A 23,104-nucleotide genomic window follows, 5' to 3' on the forward strand; every position below is an offset into this window, starting at 1 on the left:
ACAAAATCTGGAACCAAGAACATGTATTTTTTTTTTTTTTGCCTATCCTAAAATCTCACTGAAATGACATAAGAAATATAAAAAGGAATAGAAATCCATAACAGTACCAAAAATCAGCAAAGTTTACCTTCCAAAACAGGGAGCTTTACTGCTACTTCTGTTAACCAGGGGTGCGGGGGTGGGGGGCACTTTGCCTGTTCCTGGCTTACACTCTGAGGAAGAGCTCCCCACTCACACTGAAGTGAACCCTGCCATTTTTCACTTTCCTACCTGCTCATTTAAACTAACATTAAGTGCACATACTTAGTTACTGTCAATCTTTGCACTCAGGGTAGAGACCAGACAGCTTCTAATCACTGAGGAAACCTCTACCAGTTTCATTTATGAACAGGAGTGTAAACCACAGACTCCCACACCCCAACTCTGAGGAAATTCAAGGTTATTAAAGAGAAGAAAGAAAATTAAAAATCAAGGGAAAAGGACCTAAAAGAAATTTAATGTAGAAATCATTGAATAAGTTTTAAAAATTCTAGGGTAAAGATAAAACTGATATACATAAAACTATTATAAAGCTGCTGCAGAAGAGGAATGATTGGTAAATATGAAAAGTATTCTTGGAAAATTAAAAAATGTAAAACTAAATTAAAAGTAAAAAATAAGTAATAAATAAAAACAATCTAAAATCTAATCATGTAGAGCAAAAAACAGAATTCTCACATAGCACAGAACAAAATTAGAAACCAATTAAAACTATGAGAGCAAAATAAGATAAGGAAGAAAAATCCCAGATATCTAATATCAAAATGAAAGAGTTCCAGAAGGAGAGAACAGAGTGGACAGAAAAGAAGTTAATCAAAGGACAAACAGGAAAAACATTCTATACGCTGAAGAAAGATTTGAGTTACCATACCAAAAAGTCTATCAAATAGTGAATAAGAATACTGAAAATAAGTATCACATGTAGATACAAATCTTATAAATCTATCATGCTTTCACCGGTTCATCACCGTATGTAATAAATACATGTATAAGTATAAATATTTATCATATATATACATGCACATATGATTTATAATACCAAAGATATGTAATATACACAAATATCACATAGAATAACTGAACCTGAGGGGTCAAAGCTGGAAACTTGAGTCTCAAAGTCTAACTGGGGACAGAACAAGCATGTCTCACCTGTGGACTAAAATAGAGCAACTTTTTCTCTTCAGAAATCTGGCTGAAAGGACAGCATTGCTAGTATTATAAATAATCTAACACAACATCCCTGCACACAACGGTATGGTATGCTGGTCCCAGTGTTTGCTTCTTTCTTGATGACCTGGTGGGGAGGATGGTTAACTTGTTTTATGAGCTTGTTTTGAAGAAATGGAAAAATACTGAACAAACAGAAGAGGGCATGGAGACCCTCAACATCCACCAGACCACAAGAAGTTGGAGAAGATCAGCTTAACAAAAAACAACTGCTCTGGAAAACAACTGCTTTCCATTTTACAACAACTACTCTGGAAACAAACTGCTTTCTGCTATCATTTCCCAATAACAACTTTTCTGCTCTTTAAAAATTTCAATAAAAGCCCCAGCCACTCATTCTTGGGGCCTAACATTTCTTCTCCCTTTTATGCCGTGCCCTTCCCTCCCTTGGAAAGTAAAATAAAACTCACTTCAAAAACCTATCTTAATCTTTGAATTGAGAATTCTTCTCAGCCCAAGGTACATGTACCCACCCTTTCACTGGCCTATATTAAGCTATTACCTGAGATTTAAAAAAGTGTAAATATATGCTAAAATATCCCCAAAATGCTCTCAAACACAGTGTGAACCACATCCTCTTCTGAATCTCCAGGAGAACTACACAGACACCCACAACAATTTAGGATCAGCTTATGTGCTTTAAAGAGTTAACATAGCAGGCTGAAGGCTGCTTGCAGGATTGGCCCTGGGCTGGTAAACACTTCCCTACAGAGATAGGAATCTTCCCCTTCTTGATAAAACTGCTCTACCCACCTGAGACACTGAAAACCTGTGTGCCCTCTGGGAGTGTGGAATTTTTGTAGTTGCTAGGCAGAGGGTGCCTATGGTCTAGCTCCTAAGAAACCCTCTGCGGATTTTTTTGATTTATTCTGTTGCTTTTCTCCTAAAAGCTCTTTGCAAATCCTAAAGTGTTGTGTCTTCAAAGAGGTTCATGAAATAGACTACAAGTACTCTTAAATGCAGGTTTCTGACAACTTTGAGATCATACAATTATACTGAGTAAGAAACCCAAAAACTCCAATGAAAAAAAACCGCTCATAAAATTGAGTCCACCAAACAAAATAAGAATTAATTACATGGGAAGAACTGATGCAGTACTAAAGAAAATTTTTATGACTTTTTTGTTTGAAATATTGCTGATTCTTTTCATGTTTTATTTTCCAGTGTCAAGAAAACTTTTTTCTTTTAAGTTATTTATAGCTTATAGGGATTGGGTAAAGTATACTTTTGCGGGCAAAATTGAAACATTTACCTTTCTCTCTACCTGACTTCTCCATAATTTGGAAACTATTTGTAAATATATTTTATGGCCTTACATGGCCATAAATTAAATAATAATCTGTTTTCTTTTGTAAGAGGACACAATTGGAAATGCAGGTTATATTACCAAGGGTTTGACTGGGATGTCATATTTTCAGATATAACCAGAATGCTTTAAAAAACTAAGGGTTAACTTTAAGGATCCAATAAAGTCCTTGCAAAAACTGGTCTGGTACCTTGTCTACAAGGTTCCCTTGCAGGGTGTCTAGGCTTGCAGTAGGTAAAACAATGTCACTTTCTGATAGACCCAGGAGCTTCAAAATATTTTAGAGACCTCAAGAAAAGAAGAATTCACCCAGGGACTACAAGTAAAATCAGATGGTGAGTCTGTGGCTTGGTTTCTTAGCCTGGAGAAACTGTTTAAAAAATGTAATCTGTTTTTCCATTCTTGGGATACTTCACTTAATAGAATGGGTTCCAACTCTCTCCAGGAGAACAAAAGGGACTCTATATCACCGTTCTTTCTTATAGCTGAGTAATACTCCATGGTGTACATGTACCACAGTTTACTAATCCACTCATGATTTGATGGGCATTTGGCTTGTTTCCACATCTTTGCAATTGTGAATTGTGCTGCTATAAACATTCGGGTACAGGTGTCTCTTTTATAGAATGACTTTTACTCACCAGCAAATTGGTTTTCCTGATCATCACCTAAGTGCACATTTGGGAATAACACCAATTGGGTATCGGACTGAGGTGGGGGGTGGGGAGAGGGGATGGGTGTATACCTACATAATGAGTGCATTGCACACCGTCTGGGGAATGGTCACGCTTGAATGTTCTGACTCAGGGGGATGGGGGGTGGGGGGAGGGGATGTGGGTATAACTACATGATGAGTGCAATGAGCACTGTATGGGGAATGGACACGCTTGAAGTTCTGACTGGGGGGGGATGGGCGGGACATGGGCAATATATATAACCTGAACTTTTGTACCCCCATAATAAGCTGAAATAAAACAAATAAATATATAAATAAAAATGTAATCTGAAATCCCTTATGAAAAGTTACAGCAAAGCCAATTTTAAAAAAGCCTATATAGTCAATCATTACTCTTGCTACAATTTGTGAACTAAAATAAAATTTTAAGACTCACCCCCCACCTGCTGACTGAATGGACCTCCTCCTGGCCAAAGGGATATCCCAAAACTAAATTGCCTGCCAGGAGAAGGGAGGTCAGACATGCCTCATCATGCCCTCCTCTCTTCTTGAAGACATCCTTTGTAACCCATTAACAGGCCTAAGCCTATGCAAGACAAACTTGCAGGTCCTCAATTTACACAACAAATATGTGTCTGGTGGCTTAACTCAGATAAACAGCTCCTTATGTTAAAACATTCCAAGCCTTTAGACAAAGCTTCATGTCTTTAACCAATTATAAGTCAAAGAATCTTTAAACCCACCTATAACCTGTAACGGCCACCCCCCCACCTTGGAGATGGCCCACCTTTTTGGGCCAAACCAATGTATGCCTCCCACACATTGATTTATGACTTTACCTGTAACCCCAGTCTCTCTGAAATGTATAAAACCAAACTGTAACCTGGCCACACCAAGTCCACTTGCTCAAGGTTTCTTGGGAGTGGCTCCGGGTCATGGTCTTCAAATTTGCCTCAGAGTAAATCTCTTTAAAATTATTTTACAGAGTTTGAGGCCGGGCGCGGGGGCTCACGCCTATAATCCTAGCCCTCTGGGAGGCCGAGGTGGGTGGATTGCTCGAGGTCAGGAGTTCGAGACCAGCCTGAGCAAGAGCGAGACCCCGTCTCTCCTAAAAATAGAAAGAAATTATCTGGCCAACTAAAATATACATATAGAAAAAAAAAAATTAGCCGGGCATGATGGCGCATGCCTGTAGTCCCAGCTACTCGGGAGGCTGAGGCAGTAGGATCACTTAAGCCCAGGAGTTTGAGGTTGCTGTGAGCTAGGCTGATGCCACGGCACTCACTCTAGCCCCGGCAACACAGCGAGACTCTGTCTCAAAAAAAAAAAAAAAAAAAATTATTTTATAGAGTTTGGCCTTTTTTTTCTGTTGACAAATATATACAAATAATCAGGCCAAATATAATGAGACTAAAACTTACTTTATAAATACATTGGATTTACCGTGATTATCTCTGGTAGAAATGGGAGACCAGAAAGAGAAAAAATATATTTCAGAAAAAACAAAATAAAACTATACTGCATCTATTATTAGATCCCAGCCCTGTCCATTTGTTTTTTTTTTTTATTATTATCTGGACTGAATCTTGAATTTTTAGCTTCTTCTAATATCTGGCTACAACTCTTCCAGGCTAACATTTCCAATTTTTCTCCCACCCTTCTGACTTAAAATCACTAGAAATTAAAACCGCTTTTCCTAAATCCCTGCAAGCTAAAGCTAGACAACTTGAAATAAACTTTGGAGAAATCACCACAACTTATTCATGGACAGAAACTTCACTGGAACACCTGATTCAAACTGCAATCCAGGAAAACCTGTCAGATTGCCACTTCCTGCCCACTCCAACTGAAAAGGCTTTGAGCCCAAATCTAAAATGTTCTTAACTGACTTCCCTCCAAATTCAGAGTCTAGTTTGCAGACTTCTCCAGATATTAACTTTTGTTTTTCTTTTGTTCTCACAGAAATGCCTCTTATTAAGTACCTGTTTGCCTACAACATACAAAGACCTAACTTTCATAAAAACTCACCTACACCACCCCCTCCTGAAATGCAATACAACTATTCCACTAAACTGATTATTCTCAGGAATAAGAGACTTGGTTCAATAATGCATGGGACAATATACTCAAATTCATTCCTTTCTACTTAGTCCCATCTATGTTTTTCTTCCCCCTTTGCCAAATATCTTATCTTAAAACTTCTAACCCAAATCTCTTCAAAACTACAAACCTGGCTTTTAATATGTAAACATTTCTGAGTTTCAAAAAGGGGACTGAAGGAAACCAACACATTTCTTTCCAAAATATCGAAGATTGTTAAGACACTGAAATTCAGGGAAACACTCTGCCTCAGCCTTTATTTGCCTGATGGCAGGACATAAATCATTCCTTACTGAAGACAGCACTTGTTCAGTAACCCTAAGAAGACACCAGCAGACACTTAGAGGAAGCTGGAAACAGATTTTACTATCTTCTCACATTTTCTCCCCTTTTAAAAGACTAGAACTGCTCTCTCCTTTGTCTTGTCACTCTGCTAAGATTTATTGCTCGTTTTAAAATGCTGTCTAAGCACGGCCCCTAACCTATTGCCTTGAGAGAGATACTTTTGAACTGAGGCCTTCCCCATATGATGGGTACAGCACACATCAATAAACTTCTGCTGCTTTGAATCTTTTTAACTTTTGTTTTCAGCATAGTATCTCAACTAAAAACTTTATAAACTTAAAATATATTGTATTTTCTTCCCTTCAATTACTAGTACAGTGTGATGCCACTGCCTTGCTTTCTGCTAAGGCCTCGTAGTTTACCACCCACCGTAAGTGTAAATATCAACACAGTAAAAATGAAAACTAATATCTTAGTATAATAATAAAATTAGTTTTCACCTTAAGCACTGATTGCTTAAAAGGGTCTCATGGACTCCCAGGGCTTCAAAGGCCATAATTTGAGAACCACTCATCTATAATATTCAAAATGCTATTAGAAATTAACAAGAATTTAGAAAAACAGGCGAAATATATGAATAGAAAATTTCATAGGGGAAAATAAATATACTTAAGTGCTCAAAGATAATATAAAGGAAAGTGCAAATTAAAAATACTACAGCATTTTACACCCACTATACAGCTAAAAGAGCAATGAAACCTATTTTGTTGATGGCAAGGACAAACAGAAGTGTATGTACATTATTACAATTTAATATAAATAAAATTTAAAAATATAAATCTTCAAAATGTTGAAGAAAGGAATAAATTAAGTTTAGGAAATTATAACAACAGGTGGGTACGACCCAAGAACAAGTGAAGATTGTAAAAAGTAAGATTTAAATATTGGAGATGGAAAATATAGTTACCAAAATAGAAAGAAAAAGTCTTCAAAATTAAAATTTAAGTAATTTAAGTGAATAGACAAGCAAAATGGCAGACAAAACATACCAGAAGAAAGATTTGTTAAACTCTATAAGAATACCAAAACACACCACATTTAAAGATTTTGATATATGAAAGACAAGTTAAAAGATATGAATGACAAATTAAGAAACCCTAATGAATATGTTTAGTTAGTGTTTCAGAAATAAAAATAAACAGAATAGTCAAGAGGCAAATTTTTTAGAGGCCATAAAGGAAGAATGAAAAAATCCCAAAATTCAATATATGTAAACCACATTCTCTGACACAAGAAATCAAAATAAAAATCAACAATTAAAATCCCACAAACATTTTTAAACATATAAAACACTATTAAATAACAAGTGAGCTGGAAATGAAATCACAGTAGATATGACTAAATATTTAGACATGATAATAATAAGCATATCAGTAATTGTGGGATACAATTAAAGTAGTAATAAGAAGTAAATTTAGCCTTAAATATATTTGCCAAAAAAAAGACCATGAAAATAAGCAAACTGTTCAACTCAAGAGTCTATATATAGAACAACAAAGTTAACACAAGGAAGGAAGATAAGGAAAGAGAATAGGAATGATGAGAAAAGCAATGAATTAGTGAAATACAAAAAAATTAAATTAGTAAAATCGATGAAACAAAGAAAAATAAAACAATGTACTAATCAATCAAAATAAAAAGATATAACTACATAAAACTATAAACATTTTCATGTCAACATATTTGGAGAGGTAGATTAAAATTATTTCAATAAGGTATGAATTAGTACAATGTATACAAGAAGAAATGCTAAATCCAATAAAATAAGGACTATTAAAAATATTAATAACTGTAGGAAACAGACTTCTGATATGACAGCTGGAGGAGCTCTGCAAACTCACTCTCCAATAAAACTGATATAAATTATTTTTTAAAAATCATTGTTCAAAAAGTCTTTGGAAATTTTCCTAAGGGCATAGAAAAAATGAAGAAACATTTATTCAAGAAAGTCTACTAAAAGTAAAAGCAGTATTTGAACCAAGACCTGCTTCTTCCTGCCCCATTCCACAGCCTGCTCAGAGAGAAAGAGACCCCATTCCAGATGTGTGGGTCAAGAACAGAGGGTTCTCTCACAGCTACCTATTGCTGAAGTTAAGTTGCAGCTGCATTTGGTAGAAAGGTTTTGGCTCCCTTCTTTCACCTAGCCCCACCTCCTGAGACAAGAGGCTCTAAATCAGGTATAAGAACAGTCAGAATACTGGGGACGTCATCAGCCTTACCTCAGGTTCATGATGTGAGGGTTCCACATCAGGAGCTGCCAGCTGAGGATATCTGAGGCTCCTGCTACCCCCTCCATCAGGTGCTCAGCTCCTAAAGCAGTGTGTTGCTCAGAAAGAAGGACATCACTATCCTCACCCTCAGCTCCAGAGCTGTGACTCAAGAGAATTTACCCAGGGAGGAGGACCAGGCTGCAGAACAGAATCTCTTCTCAAAGGAGCTGACTTCACTTTTAAGACTATGTGGACAAGCTCAATTGGGAAGAGATTCGTAGAGTTATTGGAGTGACAGGTTAAAGGCTAGCCAAAAAGCCACACTGAAAGAGTCACCTGGGAAGAGCAATCCTGAGGTCAAAACAAATCTCAAACACTGACCTGAAGAACTAGCTCTTCAAGAACCTTAACTGGATCAGTGAGTAGAGAAATTTATTTCCCAGGGCACTGCTGAAAGCAATAGATCGATCAGCTCAGTAAGTGTGGTGAGGGAAAGAAACAGTCAGAGAAAGCCCTGCCAAAATTGCTGGGGGTACACTGAAGCTGCACCTTCCAAAGGCAAACATCAGAGGCTTCACACTAGGGAGTGAACTTCAATGAAATAATCCAGTCAGTTGCTAAACAAATAAACAAAAAACAATTATAACAAGGCTGGTTGGAAGTGGGGGTGACCTATACCCAGAGTTGCTATTAAAACAATATACAGTAATGCGCTGCATAATGCCATTTTGGTCAGTGATGGGCTGCATATATAACACTGGTCTCATAAGATTAAAATACCACATTTGTACTGTACCTTTTCTATGTTTAGATACACAAATACCATTGTGTTACAACTGCCTACAGTATTCAGTACAGTAACGTGCTGTACAGTTTTATAGCCTAGTAGTAATAGGATATACCATATAGCCCAGTTGTGCAGTAGGCTATATCATCTAGGTTTGTGTAAGTACACTATATGGTGTTCACACAACAACAAAATTGCCTAATGACACACTTCTCAGAAGGTGTCTCCATAAATAAGCAACACATGACTGTATTATCTAAAATGTCCAGTTTCGGACAATAATTCATAAGACATGTAAGGAAACAGGACAGTATGACCCACATACTGGAAAAAGGTCAGCAACAGAAACTACCTGTGAGAGTGACCAGATGTAGGATTTAAAAAATAAAGACTTCAAAGTAACCATGATAAATATATTAAAAGAACTAAAGGAAATCAAGATTAAAGAAGAAAGGTATGATGATAATGTTACAGCAAATAGAGAATATCAATAAATACTAAAATTATAAAAAAGAAACAAATGGAAATTGAACAGTTGAAAAGTAAAAAGACTGAAAGGAAATATGTATTAAGGGGCTCAAGAGTAGATGTGAACTAACAAAAGAAAGAATGAACAATATGTGTCACATACACCTACCTTACAAGTAATACTAAAAGAAGTTCTTCAGACTGAAAGAATGTGATGCCAGGCAATAATTTGAATCTACACAAAAACCAAACTGCATCAATAGAGGTAGTTATGTAATTATAAAGACAATGTAAGTTTATATTTCTTCTACCTTTTTCTAACCTCTTTACTGATTAAAAAGCAATTGTATAAAAGAATTTATGTGTAACATATCATTGGGCCTATAACATATAAATACATATTTGCCAATAGGAGCACAAAAGAGATGGGTGGGACCAAAGCTGCACTGGGATACGGAAATGACTCCATACGGTAACTTGAATCCATGGGAACAAATGAAGAGAACCACAAATGATCAATAAGATGCTAATATAAGAAAACCTATAAATATAATATATACTTGCTCCCCTTTCTACACTCAGCTTATTTGAAAGACATAAAATTATATAAAATACTAATGAAGTATTGTTTGCTTTATAACATTTACAGATATAATATGTACAATATTAATACCACAAAAAGCAGGGAAAGGGAACAAAATTACATAAGAGTAACATTTCTATTGCTCACTAGAATTACGTTATTGTAAATCTGATGCTGATTCTGATAAGTTAATATATGTGGCAAGCCATAGCGCAATTAATAAACAAATAACTCAAAATATATACAGTAAATAAACTATAATAACATAATAACAATAATAACATTAAATGTGAATGGATTAAACAATCAAATCCAAAGGCAGAGATGGTCAGACTGGATTAAAAAAGTGATATCCAACTACAGTATATGTTGTCTATATGAAATGCACTTTAGATTAAAAGATACAAATAGGTGGAAAGTAACAGGATGGAAAAAGATATACCATGCATAAATCAATCACAGGAAAGCAGTACTGGATATACAATTATCATACAAAATAGCCTTTAAAACTAACAAAAAATATTACTAAAGGAAAAAGAGAAACTTATTATGATAAAAAGGTCATACATCAGAAATACAGAATTATAAATATACACATACCTAACAATAAAGCACCAAAATACATGAAGCAAAAACAGGCAAAAATGAAATAAGACATACTGAAGACTTCAATATCTTATTTATTAATACAATAGTAGATAAAAGAACTAGGCAGAAGATCAATAAGGAAATAGAAGACTTTAATAATATTATAAACCAAATAGACTTGACAGACATTTATAGTAAATACTCCATGAAACAACAGCAGAATACACATTTGTCTCAAGTACACATGGAACATTCTCAAGAATGGAGCATATGCTAAGCCACAACCTTGATAAAACTGAAATAACATAAGGTATTTTTTTGATAAAATGAAATTAAAAATCAATAACAGAAAGAAATTTGAGAGACTCATAAACGTATGACAATTAACAACATACTCCTAAATAATCAATAGGTCAAAGAAGAAATCAAAAGAGAAATTAGAAAATATCTTGATGCAAATAAAAATGAAACAAAACATGTCAATACCTACGGAATGAGGCTAAAGCAGTACTTAGCAGGAAATTAATATGCCATTTATATACATATGCATATAAAATATATAGCTATAAAATACACCTTTTTAATTAAAAAAAGCTCTCAAGTCAATAACTTAACCTTTTACCCTAGGATAATGCAAAAGAAATAGAAAATTTAATATAAAGTAAGTAAAAGTAAGGAAATAATAAAGACTAGAGCAGAGATAAATGATAAAAAGAATTTTACAAAGGGAAAATCAATGAAACCAAAATCTAGTTTTTTGAAGAGATAAACAGAAGTGATAAGCCTTTAATTAGATTTACAAAAAAAAGAAGAAGTGGGGAGGAAAAAGGAGGAGGAGGAGAAGGAAGGAGGAGGAGGATGGAGGAAGGGGAGGAAGAGGGAGAGGAGAAGGGAGGAGGAGGAGGAGGAGAAAAAGAAGAAAGAAGAAGAAAAAAGAGAAAGGGAGGAGAGACTGTAATTACCATAATCAGAAGTGAAAGAGAAGATATTACTACTGACCTTAAAGAAATAAAAAGAATTATAAAGGAATACTATGAACAACTCTATGCCAATAAATGAGATAATTTAGATAAAACAGACATTCCAAAAGAAAAAACACAAACTACAAAACTCAATCAAGGAGAAAAAAATAATCTTAATAAATCCATAACAAAGAGTTCAAATTAGTAGTCAAAAAACTAGCCATGGAAAACAACGCAATCCCAGATGTCTTCACTGATGAATTCTACTAAACATTTAAAGATGTATTAAAAATTCTTCACAAACTCTTTCAAAATTAGAATAGAAGGGAATATGCCCAACTCATCCTATGAAGTTGGTATTACCCCAATACAGACAAACATATTGCAAGAAAAGAAAACTATAAACCAATATTTCTTAAGAACATAGATATAAATATTCTGAACAAAATACCAGCAAACAAAACTAGCAGCATATTGAAAGTATTATATACCATGACCAAATGGGATATATCCCAAGAGTTCAAGAATGGTTTAACATTTGAAAATCTATTAATGTAATATGCCATATTAATAAAATACAAAATAAAAGCCACATTTATATCAATTGATGCAGAAAAAAACATTTGGTAAAATCCAACAACCTTTCACAATAAAAACAATCAGCAAATGTGGAATGAAAGAGAACTTCCTCAACCTAATAACAGGCACCTACAAAAAACACACACCTAATATCATACTTAATGGTGAAATACTAAATGATTTTCCCCAAATATTAACAGCAAGATAAGGGTTCCCATTCTCACCATGCTTATTCAACATAGTAACAGAAGCCCTAAGATCCTTAATAAAGCCATAAAAATAAAAAAGAAGGATAAAGATCAGAAAGAAATAAAACCGTCTCTATTTGCAGATGACATGATTGTCCCATGAAGAATCTAAAAAAATGAAAAAGTCTAGAATTGTTACGTGACTTCAACTAATAAACATGTGGAATTCAAAATTTAAAACATAATACCATTTACAATCACTTCAAAAAAATAAAGTTACACACTTTTAAATACTTAGGTACTTAACAAAACATGAATATGCGGATAAAAGAAATCAAAGATGACTTAATTCAATAGGAAAACATACCATGTCCATGGATTGAAAGACCCAATGTAATAAAGATGGCAATTATCCCCCAAATTTATTTATAGATTTAATGTAATTCCTATAAAATCACACCAAGATATTTTGTAGATACATACAAGATTATTCTAAAATTTATATGGAAAGGGACAGACATTAAAATATCAAAAACTATTCCTGAAAACTATCTCAAAAAAGAATAGTAGTGGGAGAAATCACTATACCTGGTATTGAGGTTTTCCAAATACTTAGTAATCAACATTGATTACTGGTATTGGCAAAGGAGGTGTAAACCCACATATCAATGAAAGAAATTAAAAAACCTAGAAAAAGGTCCATGTAAATACGCTCAATCGATTTCTTAAAAAGGTGCAAAAACAATTCAGTGAAAGAAAGATAACCTTTTCAAGAAATACTGCTGGAGCAATTGAACATCCATATGTAAAAAAAATTCAACCTCAAACCAAGCTTCAACAAACCTTACACAAAAATTAACTGAAAATACATCCCATACATAAATGTTAAAAGGAAAATTATGAAACTTTAAAAAAGTTGGCAAATAAATATGGGATCTAGCAGTAGGCAAAAAATTCTTCACATTGATACCAAAAGCATGATTCATGAAAGCAAATGTGATAAACCAGACCTCATTAAAACTGTGGATCTGCAAAGATCCTGTCAAGAGAATGAAAAGACAAGATATAGGCTAGATGAAAATATTTGCAAATAACAAACTCAGAAAAGGAATAGTATCTAGAAGTATATATATGTATATATATATACACGCACACATTTAAAACTAGCAAAAAACTCAAGAGTAATAAATACAATCCAATGAGAAAATAATCAAATGCTATCAGCAGACATTTTATCAAACAGGATGTACAGATGGCAAATAAACTCATATAAACATGTTCAACACATCATTAGAAATTAGGGAAAATCAAATTAAAACCACAATGACATACTGCTTCACCTATAAGAATGACTTAAATAAAAAATAATTACAGCACCAAATGCTTGTGAAGATGTGGAGCAACTGGATTATTCTATATTGCTAGTAGGAATGTAAAATGTTACAGCCACTCTGGAAAACAATTTGGCAGTTTCTTATAAAACTAAATATGCAACTACCATATGATCCATCAAGTGCACTTTGGGCAGTTATTCCATGAAAATTAATACTTATGTCAATACAAAAATTATACACAAATATTCATAGCAGCTTTATATTTAATAGTCAAAAACTTGAAGCAACCCAGATGCACTTCAATGTGTGGGTGCTTAAACAAACCATGGTACAGGCATACTATTGAAGACAATTCAATAATAGAATGCAATGAGTGACTGCTATAGTTTGGATGTTTATACCCTCCAAATCTCATGTTGAAATTTGATCCCCAATGTTGGAGATGGGGCCTAATGGTAGGTGTTTGGGTCATGGGGGCAGATCCCTCATGAATGACTTGGTGCTGTCCTCGTGGTAGTGAGTTCTCGCTCTGTTAGTTTCCAGGAGAGCTGGTTGTTAAAAAGAGCCTGGAACTCCCTCCTTGCTTCCTTTCTCCCCATGTGATCTCTGCACATGCCAGCTCCCCTTCTCTCCTGCCACAGGTGTAAGCAACCTGAGTCCGTCACCAGAAGCAGATGCTGGTGCCATGCTTCTTATACAGCCTGCAGAACCATGAGCCAAATAAATTTCTTTTCTTTATAAATTGCCCAGCCTCAGATATTCCTTTATAGCAACACTAAATGCATACAACAACTTATATGACTCTCTAGGGAATTAGGCCAAATGAAAAAAGCCAATCCCATAAGATTATATATCACTGTATTTATATAATATTTTTGAAATTATAGAATTGTAGAAAATTAATGATTGCCAGGGTAGGGGTAGAAGGAAAGTGAGTTCAATTATAAAAGGACAATAAAAGGCATCCTTCTGTTGATGGGACTCCAACACATTTTGTCTATAGTGGTGGATATATGAGCCATGTGATAATAATTACAGAATTACACACACACATAAATGAGAATATGAACAAGATGAGTAGACTGCAACAAAGTCAGTATCTCGGTTTGTTAATATACTATAGGTTTACAAGATGTTACTATTGGGGGAAGCTGGGTAATAGATACATAGGATCTCTCTGAATTATTTCTTGCAACAATATGTGAATCTACAATAATCTCAAAACAAAAGTTTAACACAAAAAAATAGGCCTAGAAAAGAAAATATAGGAAATTATTTTTATTTTCTAGGTGTGGGAAATAATCTCTTAGGCAAAACAAAACAAAACAAAAATGCAATTCAAAGAAATAAACTGATAAAACTCATTACAACAAAATTTGAAACTTCTGTTAGTATAAACACCATAAGACAAATGAGAGACAGGCAAAAATTATTTGAAATATGAATAAGAAAGAATTAGTATCCAGAATAGTGAATACCTACATACTAGTAAGAAAAAGGCAAACTATCCAAAAGTAAAATGACAATGAAATTTAAAAGGCAATGTAATCTATTGCATAATAAAAATATAAGAAGATGCTCAAACCTACTAATAATTAAGGAAGTGTATAGTAAAGCAATGAGTCACCATTTTATACTTATTGGCTTGATAAATTCAAAGTTGATAATTTTCAGTGTTAGCTTATTTTTACAATGTTCTAAAATTTTTAAAGATTATAAATATAAAAATATAATGTAATTATAAGTAAAATCAGCTCTTCTTATAATCCAAGGAATAATGAATACTCTGCTCAACACAATAAGAAACATGAGCCAAAAAGAAAATACCATTTTTGGATTATATAAAATTTAAAAACTTTAAATTATCCTTTATTTAGGATAAAAAAGGCCAATAAGCTAAAGAAAAACAAAACATAGAATACAATGCATTTGACACAAAATTAATATCTATGTAGCTGAATATCTGTATGTCTACATATCTCACAGTAGCTATTTACACAAATACATGCACAAAGAGCTCACACAAATATAACAGCAAAATTCAAATAACCCACCAAAGACAAAAATTTCATATTAAAACCATGAAATGACATTATTAACTTGTCAGATTGGCAAAAATTCAAAATACAGTATTATCGGAGTTTTAGAAACTGAGGTTCTTATCTACTATGCCAGGATTATAAACTGCTATACTCTTTAATAGTCAAAATTTAAAAACAATCATGAGACTTGGAATTTTAAATATCTAGAATTCAATACAGTATAAACTATATTACCACTATAATTTTAAAACATGATGTCTACACTCCCTGCTTCATTCATACACTTAAGTTTATCTGTGTACATGTTGACATTCCTCTGAAGAAAAATAGACTATGCTCTGTTAACCACCCTGTGCCCTCACCACTAACCCTTCACAAAGTAGTTTGTAAAATATAGGCAGGCAGTAATTTTTTAAATTAAATAAGACTAAAAATAGCAAAATCCTTTTAAAACAAACTTGTTAAAACATTAAATATTTTAAAACATTAAGAAATGTTAAAACACAACTATCTTCACTTCTTACCATATATAATATATTTTAGTTCAAGATTTTTAGCAATTTCTTCCACAGTAGGTTTATACTCGAGGAAACATGTGTAAACGCCACTCATACTCTCCTCAAAGTTCTGGAATATAAGGCTTCCTGTGGATGTTATCTGTGCAGTGCTGTTTTCTAATAAAGGAATAAAGACACAGTTATTAGTTGCTTGAATTACATATGATAGATAAAATACCAAAACATTTTCTAAGCAGAAAACAATCAAAATTTATCTATACCATCACTTAATGGAGTTGGGGGCATAGCTAGTCATAGCATCTGGTGGCTGTTCACAGTGGGTGCCAGGATCACTTTCTTAGCATCACACTTTCATTAACCAGAGTTCAATAATTTTGTGGCTACCTAAGTGATAACAGACTAACAAGGTCATGAATATAATGTGTTCCTAATCTCCTCCTTGCGTTGAACTGGACACTATCACAAATATAGTACATGTATACAAATACAAACATATTACATATATAAAATATACATGTATATTATATAGTATATGTTTATATATACTATAAAATAATCATATCTTTTAACAATGAGCTATGGCCTCCATAAGCTTACAAACCGCGTATGAAACAGATAAAATAGTATACCTATAGCAAACGCTAACAGAATATAACCCTAACAACTAGACATTTCTTATCACTATACATGATATAAAGCAAAATTTAGGTTGTAACCTTAAGAGTTGCAGAAGAAAAAAAATAGGAGATTAGATCACCTAACTTGTCCAAGGTCACAATCACAAAGTTGCAGTGTTGGGAGTTAGAATAGGATTGAAGCTCCCTTTTTATTTCAACAAGCCACACTTCTAAGTGTCACATTGGCAGAAAGCTATGCTGTGAATGGAAAGTAAATCAGCCTTTAGAGGCATTAAGACCTAGGTTTGAGGACTACCTTTCTCTCTTGCAAACTATGTAGCCTTGAGTAGCCACTTAATCTTTCTGAAATCTAGCTCCTTCATTTGTACAATGAAGAATCATAATACATGATAGCCTATCTCACAGGATTATTCAGTATAAACAATACAATGAACATTAAAATACTTGAAAAAGCTATTACTCTGAAAGTTCATAACCAAAGGTTTTCATTACAAAATTTTTTAGATATTAAAATTTGCTTAGTTCAATAATTTAGTATTTCATTCACCGAAACTGAAAGTACTATCTCAGGAAATAATTGTCTACCTTTTTCTATTTTAAATAAATAATTTATTGCTTATAAATTTTAAGTTCAAATATTTCTCCAAAATAAGCCAAAAGATAAGTGTTCTTAGTGATGAAATTTTCATTATTAATTTGTTTAACAAATATTGATTGAGTTTCTAGGACAGGGGTGGGGAACACGAATGTGTTTGCTATATATTTCAGGAGAAACAAACACCTCACAGGAATACAATAAAAGATACCTATGAATTTTAAAGAAATTTTAGAATTTGGCAATAACCTAAAATGAAAGTTTCCCATGCCAGAAGTATCATTTAATAAGTGTATCAAAATATATATTTGAATGCCTACTACAATGTTAGATATGAAAGCCAGAAAATCAAGTAGCATACAATCTATAATAAAATGCCCTGTGGCTTACCTTCTTACTGAAAAAAATAAAAAGTGCCACACTTTGAAAAGATATCCAGATTACTTCATACCCAATGTAAGAACACACACCCAATGTAAGAACCCAATGTAAGAACACATATCACTTTTTTTTTTTAGATCCTTAAGTGACTAAGTCAAAATGGAAACTTCATGATGCCAACGGCTATGTAATACAGGAATTAATGTAACAGCAGATACTGAATAAATAATTGTTTAATTAAAGCTGGTATTTCTCCCCTCTCTAGATCTTAGCTTGATTATCTAAAAAGTCAGAGTTAGACTAGGTCTCTAGAAGCCCATGTCTTAAGAGTTCTAAAATTAAGTGACAAAATTTAAGCACAATTTCATTACAGCTTATTATTTTTAAAAGAAAATAGCTTAATATTTTAAAAATCTTATCTGGTTTCAGCTCAGATGTGAAAAGTGGATATAAGAGCATCAATCCCACCATTATAATAAGGAAAAAGCTATAAAACTGCCAATTAACAATTTTTGTTGATCCTATCAAGGAATTGAGGTGGCAGGGCAACTAGTAACCTGAAATCTGAGGGTACACAGGGGCTTGTAGATCAGGACCTAAGCATTTGCTTCAGCTGCCACATAAGGCAGTAAGATGCTCAGCTAAATGTTTTTAATGAATTCCTAAAAAGTTAAGTGTAGATCAGTGTGAGCATGTGAAGCCACTGGGGATGACATACAAGGGGGAACCCTCTTACAGGTTTTTCATACACAAATAGCTCTAGGGGCTCACAAGAAAGATCAGGGGATCCCTGAGCAAACTTCCCACAGGGTGCTGGCTAGAGGAGGGATTTAGCAGCCCTGCCGAAACTCTACCCATTCCTGTTTCCCTTATGCTCCCCAATAAGGAACAAAGCTTTAATATACAGGAAGAGAAAACAAAAACTGTCACCTAGTGCACTGTAGAAACCTGTTGCAGCTCAGAAAGGAAACCTGAAAAAAAAAGGTGCTTCATCTTTGAGGAAGAAGTGTTAGGCCAAAACTAAAGCTGAAGGAGTTGGAGCAATTGTGAATGCCACACCCCAAGACCTAGGAACCCTATGCTTGCCAAAAAATAAAGATTAATTAGAACATCAGAGAATGTCCCTCTCTCCAAATTACCCACCACAAATAAGAGTTTAGTAAAATTAGCAACGGAATAAAGCTGACAGAGCTGCAAGAGGTTCTCTCTGGGAAATAGCATAAAATAAGAAACCACAGTTCAGGAAAGATTACACACTGGAAAAAAATAACTTCTGAAACATTTTTAAGGGTATTTGAAGCATTCAGTGCATTGAGTGTAACCACATCAACAAGCAATATCAAAGCCAGAAAAGTCCTGACTACATTAACACAAACCCATGACACTAAAGGTTTAACAAGAAGAGTGTTCATCTCAAAGCATTAAAATATTTACCTCAATATCTACTTATTCAAGATGTCTGACTTCAACAAAAATTAGAAGGCATACAAAAAGGCAAGAAATGGCACATTCCAAAGATACCAAGAAATGCTCAGGACCAGACTCCTATAAGACACAGATATAAGAAATATCAGACAGTTCATTTAAAATAACTATGATTAATATGATAAAGGATTTACTGGAAAACATAGACAACGTGCAAGATCTGATAGGTGGTTTCAGCAGAGAGATTGAAACTACAGAAATAATCAAATAAAATACTAGAATTAAAAACAAAATAAAAACAACAAGAAAAAATTATAATAACACAGTATTCCTTCAATGGGTTCATAAACAGGCTTGACATAACCAAGAAAAGAATAAATACAATTGAAAATAGGTCAAAAGAAACTGCCTAACCTGAAACACAAGGAGGAAGAAAAAATAGAGAAGAAGGAAGAGAAAGGAGAGGGGAAGAAGAGAGGGAAGGGATGGAGACAAAAAAGGAAGGGGAGTGAAAGGATTCCAAGAGCTGTGGAACAATATCAAACAGTGTTATGTAAGTGTTACAGGAATCTCGGCAGAAGATGAGAGAGAAAATGGGCAGAAAAAATATTTGAAGACATAATAGCTGAGAATTTCCAAAAAAAAAATAATGACAGACACCAAGCTGTAGATCAATCCAAGAAGCTTAGAGAACACCAAGCAGAATGAATACAAAAACCAAATAAAAGAGATACACATAATATTCAAATCCCTGAAAATGAAAAGCAAAGGGAAATTATCTTGAAAAAATGGCCTATTGCCCAGAAAGGGGCAAAGATAAGAATTTCAGAAGACTTTTCATTAGAAATCATGCAAGCAAAAAAAAAAAAAAAAAAAATATATATATATATATATATACACACAATTCTATCTTTAAAATGTTAAAGAAACTTTCAACCCAGAATTCTATAGACAGCAAAAGAAAAACCCAAGCAAATTAAACCCAAAGCAATCAAAAGAAAGGAAATAATAAAGTTAAAAGCAAAAATCAATATTTTGAAAACAGAAACATAACTGAAAAAAAAAATCAATGAAGCCAAAGCTGTTTCTTTGAAAAGACTGATAAAACCGTTGAACACATAGCCAGAGAGGAAAAAAAAAAGAAAGAAGACATAGCCAACATCAAGAGTGAATGGGGGCACATCACTATAGACCCTGAATACATTAAAAAAGACAATAAGAAAATATTACAAACTACTTTACACACACAAATTCAACAAGATGAAAAATCCAACAAGTTGGACAAATTCCTTGAAAAACACAAACTACCAAAACTCACAAAATAATGTGTTCCTACCTCAATGAAATTATATCTATGCACTCTGAAGTCAGACTTCAAAGACATATGACTTTAGGAAAGTACCTTATTCTCTTGATGCCTTTGTTTTCCCATATGTAAAATGAAGAAAATGGATATATTTACTGTAAAGCATTGTGAAAATTAAATGACTAATATGTGTGAACTGTTTAGAACAGTATCTGATGCATGGAAAATATTACATGTGTTTATTATTTGTATAAGATTAATTGTGCTAAGTGAAATAAGCCAGACACTGAAAGATAGAAAGACATATGCATAATCTCACTTATATGTGGAATCTAAAACAGTCAAATTCATACAAATAGAGTGTAGAATGGTAGTTACAAGGGGCTGGGGGGTTGGAAGAAATGGGGAGTTGTTGGTACAAGGATACAAACTTTCAGTTGTAAGATAAATAAGTTCTGGAGACCTAATGTACAGCATGGTGAATGTAGGTAACAATAATGAATCATATATACTTGAGTAGATCTCAGGAATTCTCATCACACCAAAAAAATGGTTATTATGTGAGGTAATTGATATATTAATAGCTTAATGTAGTAATCATTTCACATTGTATAGCTATATCACAATACTACATTGTACACTTTAAATATATACAATTTTTATTTGTCAATCATATCTCAATAAAACTGGGGGAAGAGGAAGAAAAATGTAAAAAAAATTAAAATATACACTTTAAGAATACATACACAATTGGGGGGGGTAATTACATGAAGAAAAGCAAAGAAATAAATATTGTAAAAGTTCAGGGCAGTGTTTAACACAGGGGTGTTTGGGAGAAATGAATGGGATTTTAAGACAGCTTATTGGGAGGTCCAATAGTCCTGGTAATAGTATATCTTAACTTGTATACTAGGTTCAAGGATGTTTGTTTTACTGTGCTTCATAACTTGTATATATCTTATATACATTTGTATATAACAAGTTAATTCATCAGAATAGTAATAGGGTTAGGGTGGGAGGTACAGAACTTATTGTAATAAATGTATTACCTTTGCAAATAAAAAATAATGAACAAAAGACAGAGAAAAAGAGAGACATACCAATTCTAAGACTTCTACCCTACGCTTCACAATACATCTAAACAACGTGAATATTTTTTCCAAAAGCATGTGCAAGTAGTTACATAATTACATGATTTCTTTGGCTCAATTTCAGGGAAACAATCTAAGAATATTCATAAAATGATAACTAAAGTGCAAAGTAGTTTAAGCCAGAGTCCAAAAAGGCTTCTCTGTTTTTTCTTTTTCTTTTTCTTTTTGAGACTCACTTTGTTGCCCGGGCTAGAGTGAGTGCCATGGCGTCAGCCTAGCTCACAGCAACCTCAAACTCCCGGGCTGAAGCAATCCTACCGCCTCAGCCTTCCGAGTAGCTGGGACTACAGGCATGCGCCACCATGCCCGGCTAATTTTTTCTATATATATTTTTAGTTGGCCAGATAATTTTTTTATTTCTATTTTTAGTAGAGACGGGGTCTTGCTCAGGCTGTTCTCGAACTCCTGACCTCGAGCGATCCACCCCCCTCGGCCTCCCAGAGGGCTAGGATTACAGGCGTGAGCCACCGCGTTCGGCCCTGTTTTTTGAACTTTAAGAAAATGAGGACTTTACCATAAAAAATGACAAGAGTGATTAATAAGCTTTATGGTAGGCAGTAACTACGATGTGATATCACATTGAAAAATAAAATATAATTATGAAGTTAGAATACCAGAACTCCTTGGGAATAGATTTTATAAAGCTAAAAACAGTGTATTAATACAATTTCACTCTTACCTGGAAATAGCTATAACTCTGAACACCTACTTTTCCATTGTGAAAGCAAGTAAAATAACATATTGTTCCTACTTAAAAGAATTAAGTGAATTATATACTATACTTTGCAATATCAACAGCAAGACCTGGCATGGCATCTTAGAGAAGACAAGGTTTCAAATTTCAATTTCCAAATCAAAGAAGCAACAAGTGACAATAGAAAAATTCAATACTTAAATGTTTCTGCGTTTCAATGTAGAGAATTTCAATATCAAATGTAAAATATATTTAAAATATGTGTTTGTATTATATTATGTGCTAATAATAGAGAGCAATAAAAATAGAATTTGATTATAGTTCTAGTACTGGGTGCTTTTTTAGCTAGACCACTTCACTGATTTGTATTTGCAAAAACCTCTTAGGATTTCTGTAACTGAGTCCTGCTGATTTCATGAACACATGGGCACAATCACTCCTACTATGTTACTGTAGTGAAGCAAAGATTATGTCTCATCTTTTTATCTCCCACAAACCCTAGCACAATGTCATCTACCAAGTAGTCACTCACTAAATGAATACTGAATAATTTAAAGAACCACAACCTGACCTAAAGAGATTAATTCTTTAAAGCTTTTAAGCAATTAATATTTTAGAATCAATATAACTATTATAGAAATGTATTACTGAGATCCCTCAACTACATAAAAATGTGAATTAAAAAATATTACAAAATAACTATTTCCTATAAATGTTTCTTTAGCAAGTCTTTGTATAAATATTTCTTTATTCAAAATAATAAAATTAAACCTATAGGTTTTATCCACAGGCACTATCTCAAAACACCAATAAGGTTTAAAAAAAGAAAAGAAAAGAAAACATGGTAAATAGAGCAATAAAGAAAAACTTTATCTGAGAGTATGAAAAAATGATCAGGTACTTCATCAAACAGATCATTAGGATGAAAACTCATTAGTCTGCCTTTTTAGCAAGGCTATAAA

The 23,104-nt window shown here is 33.6% G+C and overlaps 1 protein-coding gene across 2 annotated transcripts in view; it reads right to left on the reverse strand.

Moving 5' to 3' along the window:
• Positions 1-23,104, reverse strand: part of LOC123647347 (zona pellucida binding protein) — a 121,353-nt gene that overhangs the window by 86,436 nt on the left and 11,813 nt on the right. For both annotated transcript variants that reach the window (XM_045564721.1, XM_045564722.1), the window contains one exon: positions 15,959-16,108. In XM_045564721.1, coding sequence (XP_045420677.1) covers positions 15,959-16,108 — 150 coding nt within the window. The remainder of the gene's footprint in view (positions 1-15,958; positions 16,109-23,104) is intronic.

The sequence above is a fragment of the Lemur catta genome, chromosome 11 (assembly GCF_020740605.2).
Source record: "Lemur catta isolate mLemCat1 chromosome 11, mLemCat1.pri, whole genome shotgun sequence".
NCBI lineage: Eukaryota > Metazoa > Chordata > Mammalia > Primates > Lemuridae > Lemur > Lemur catta.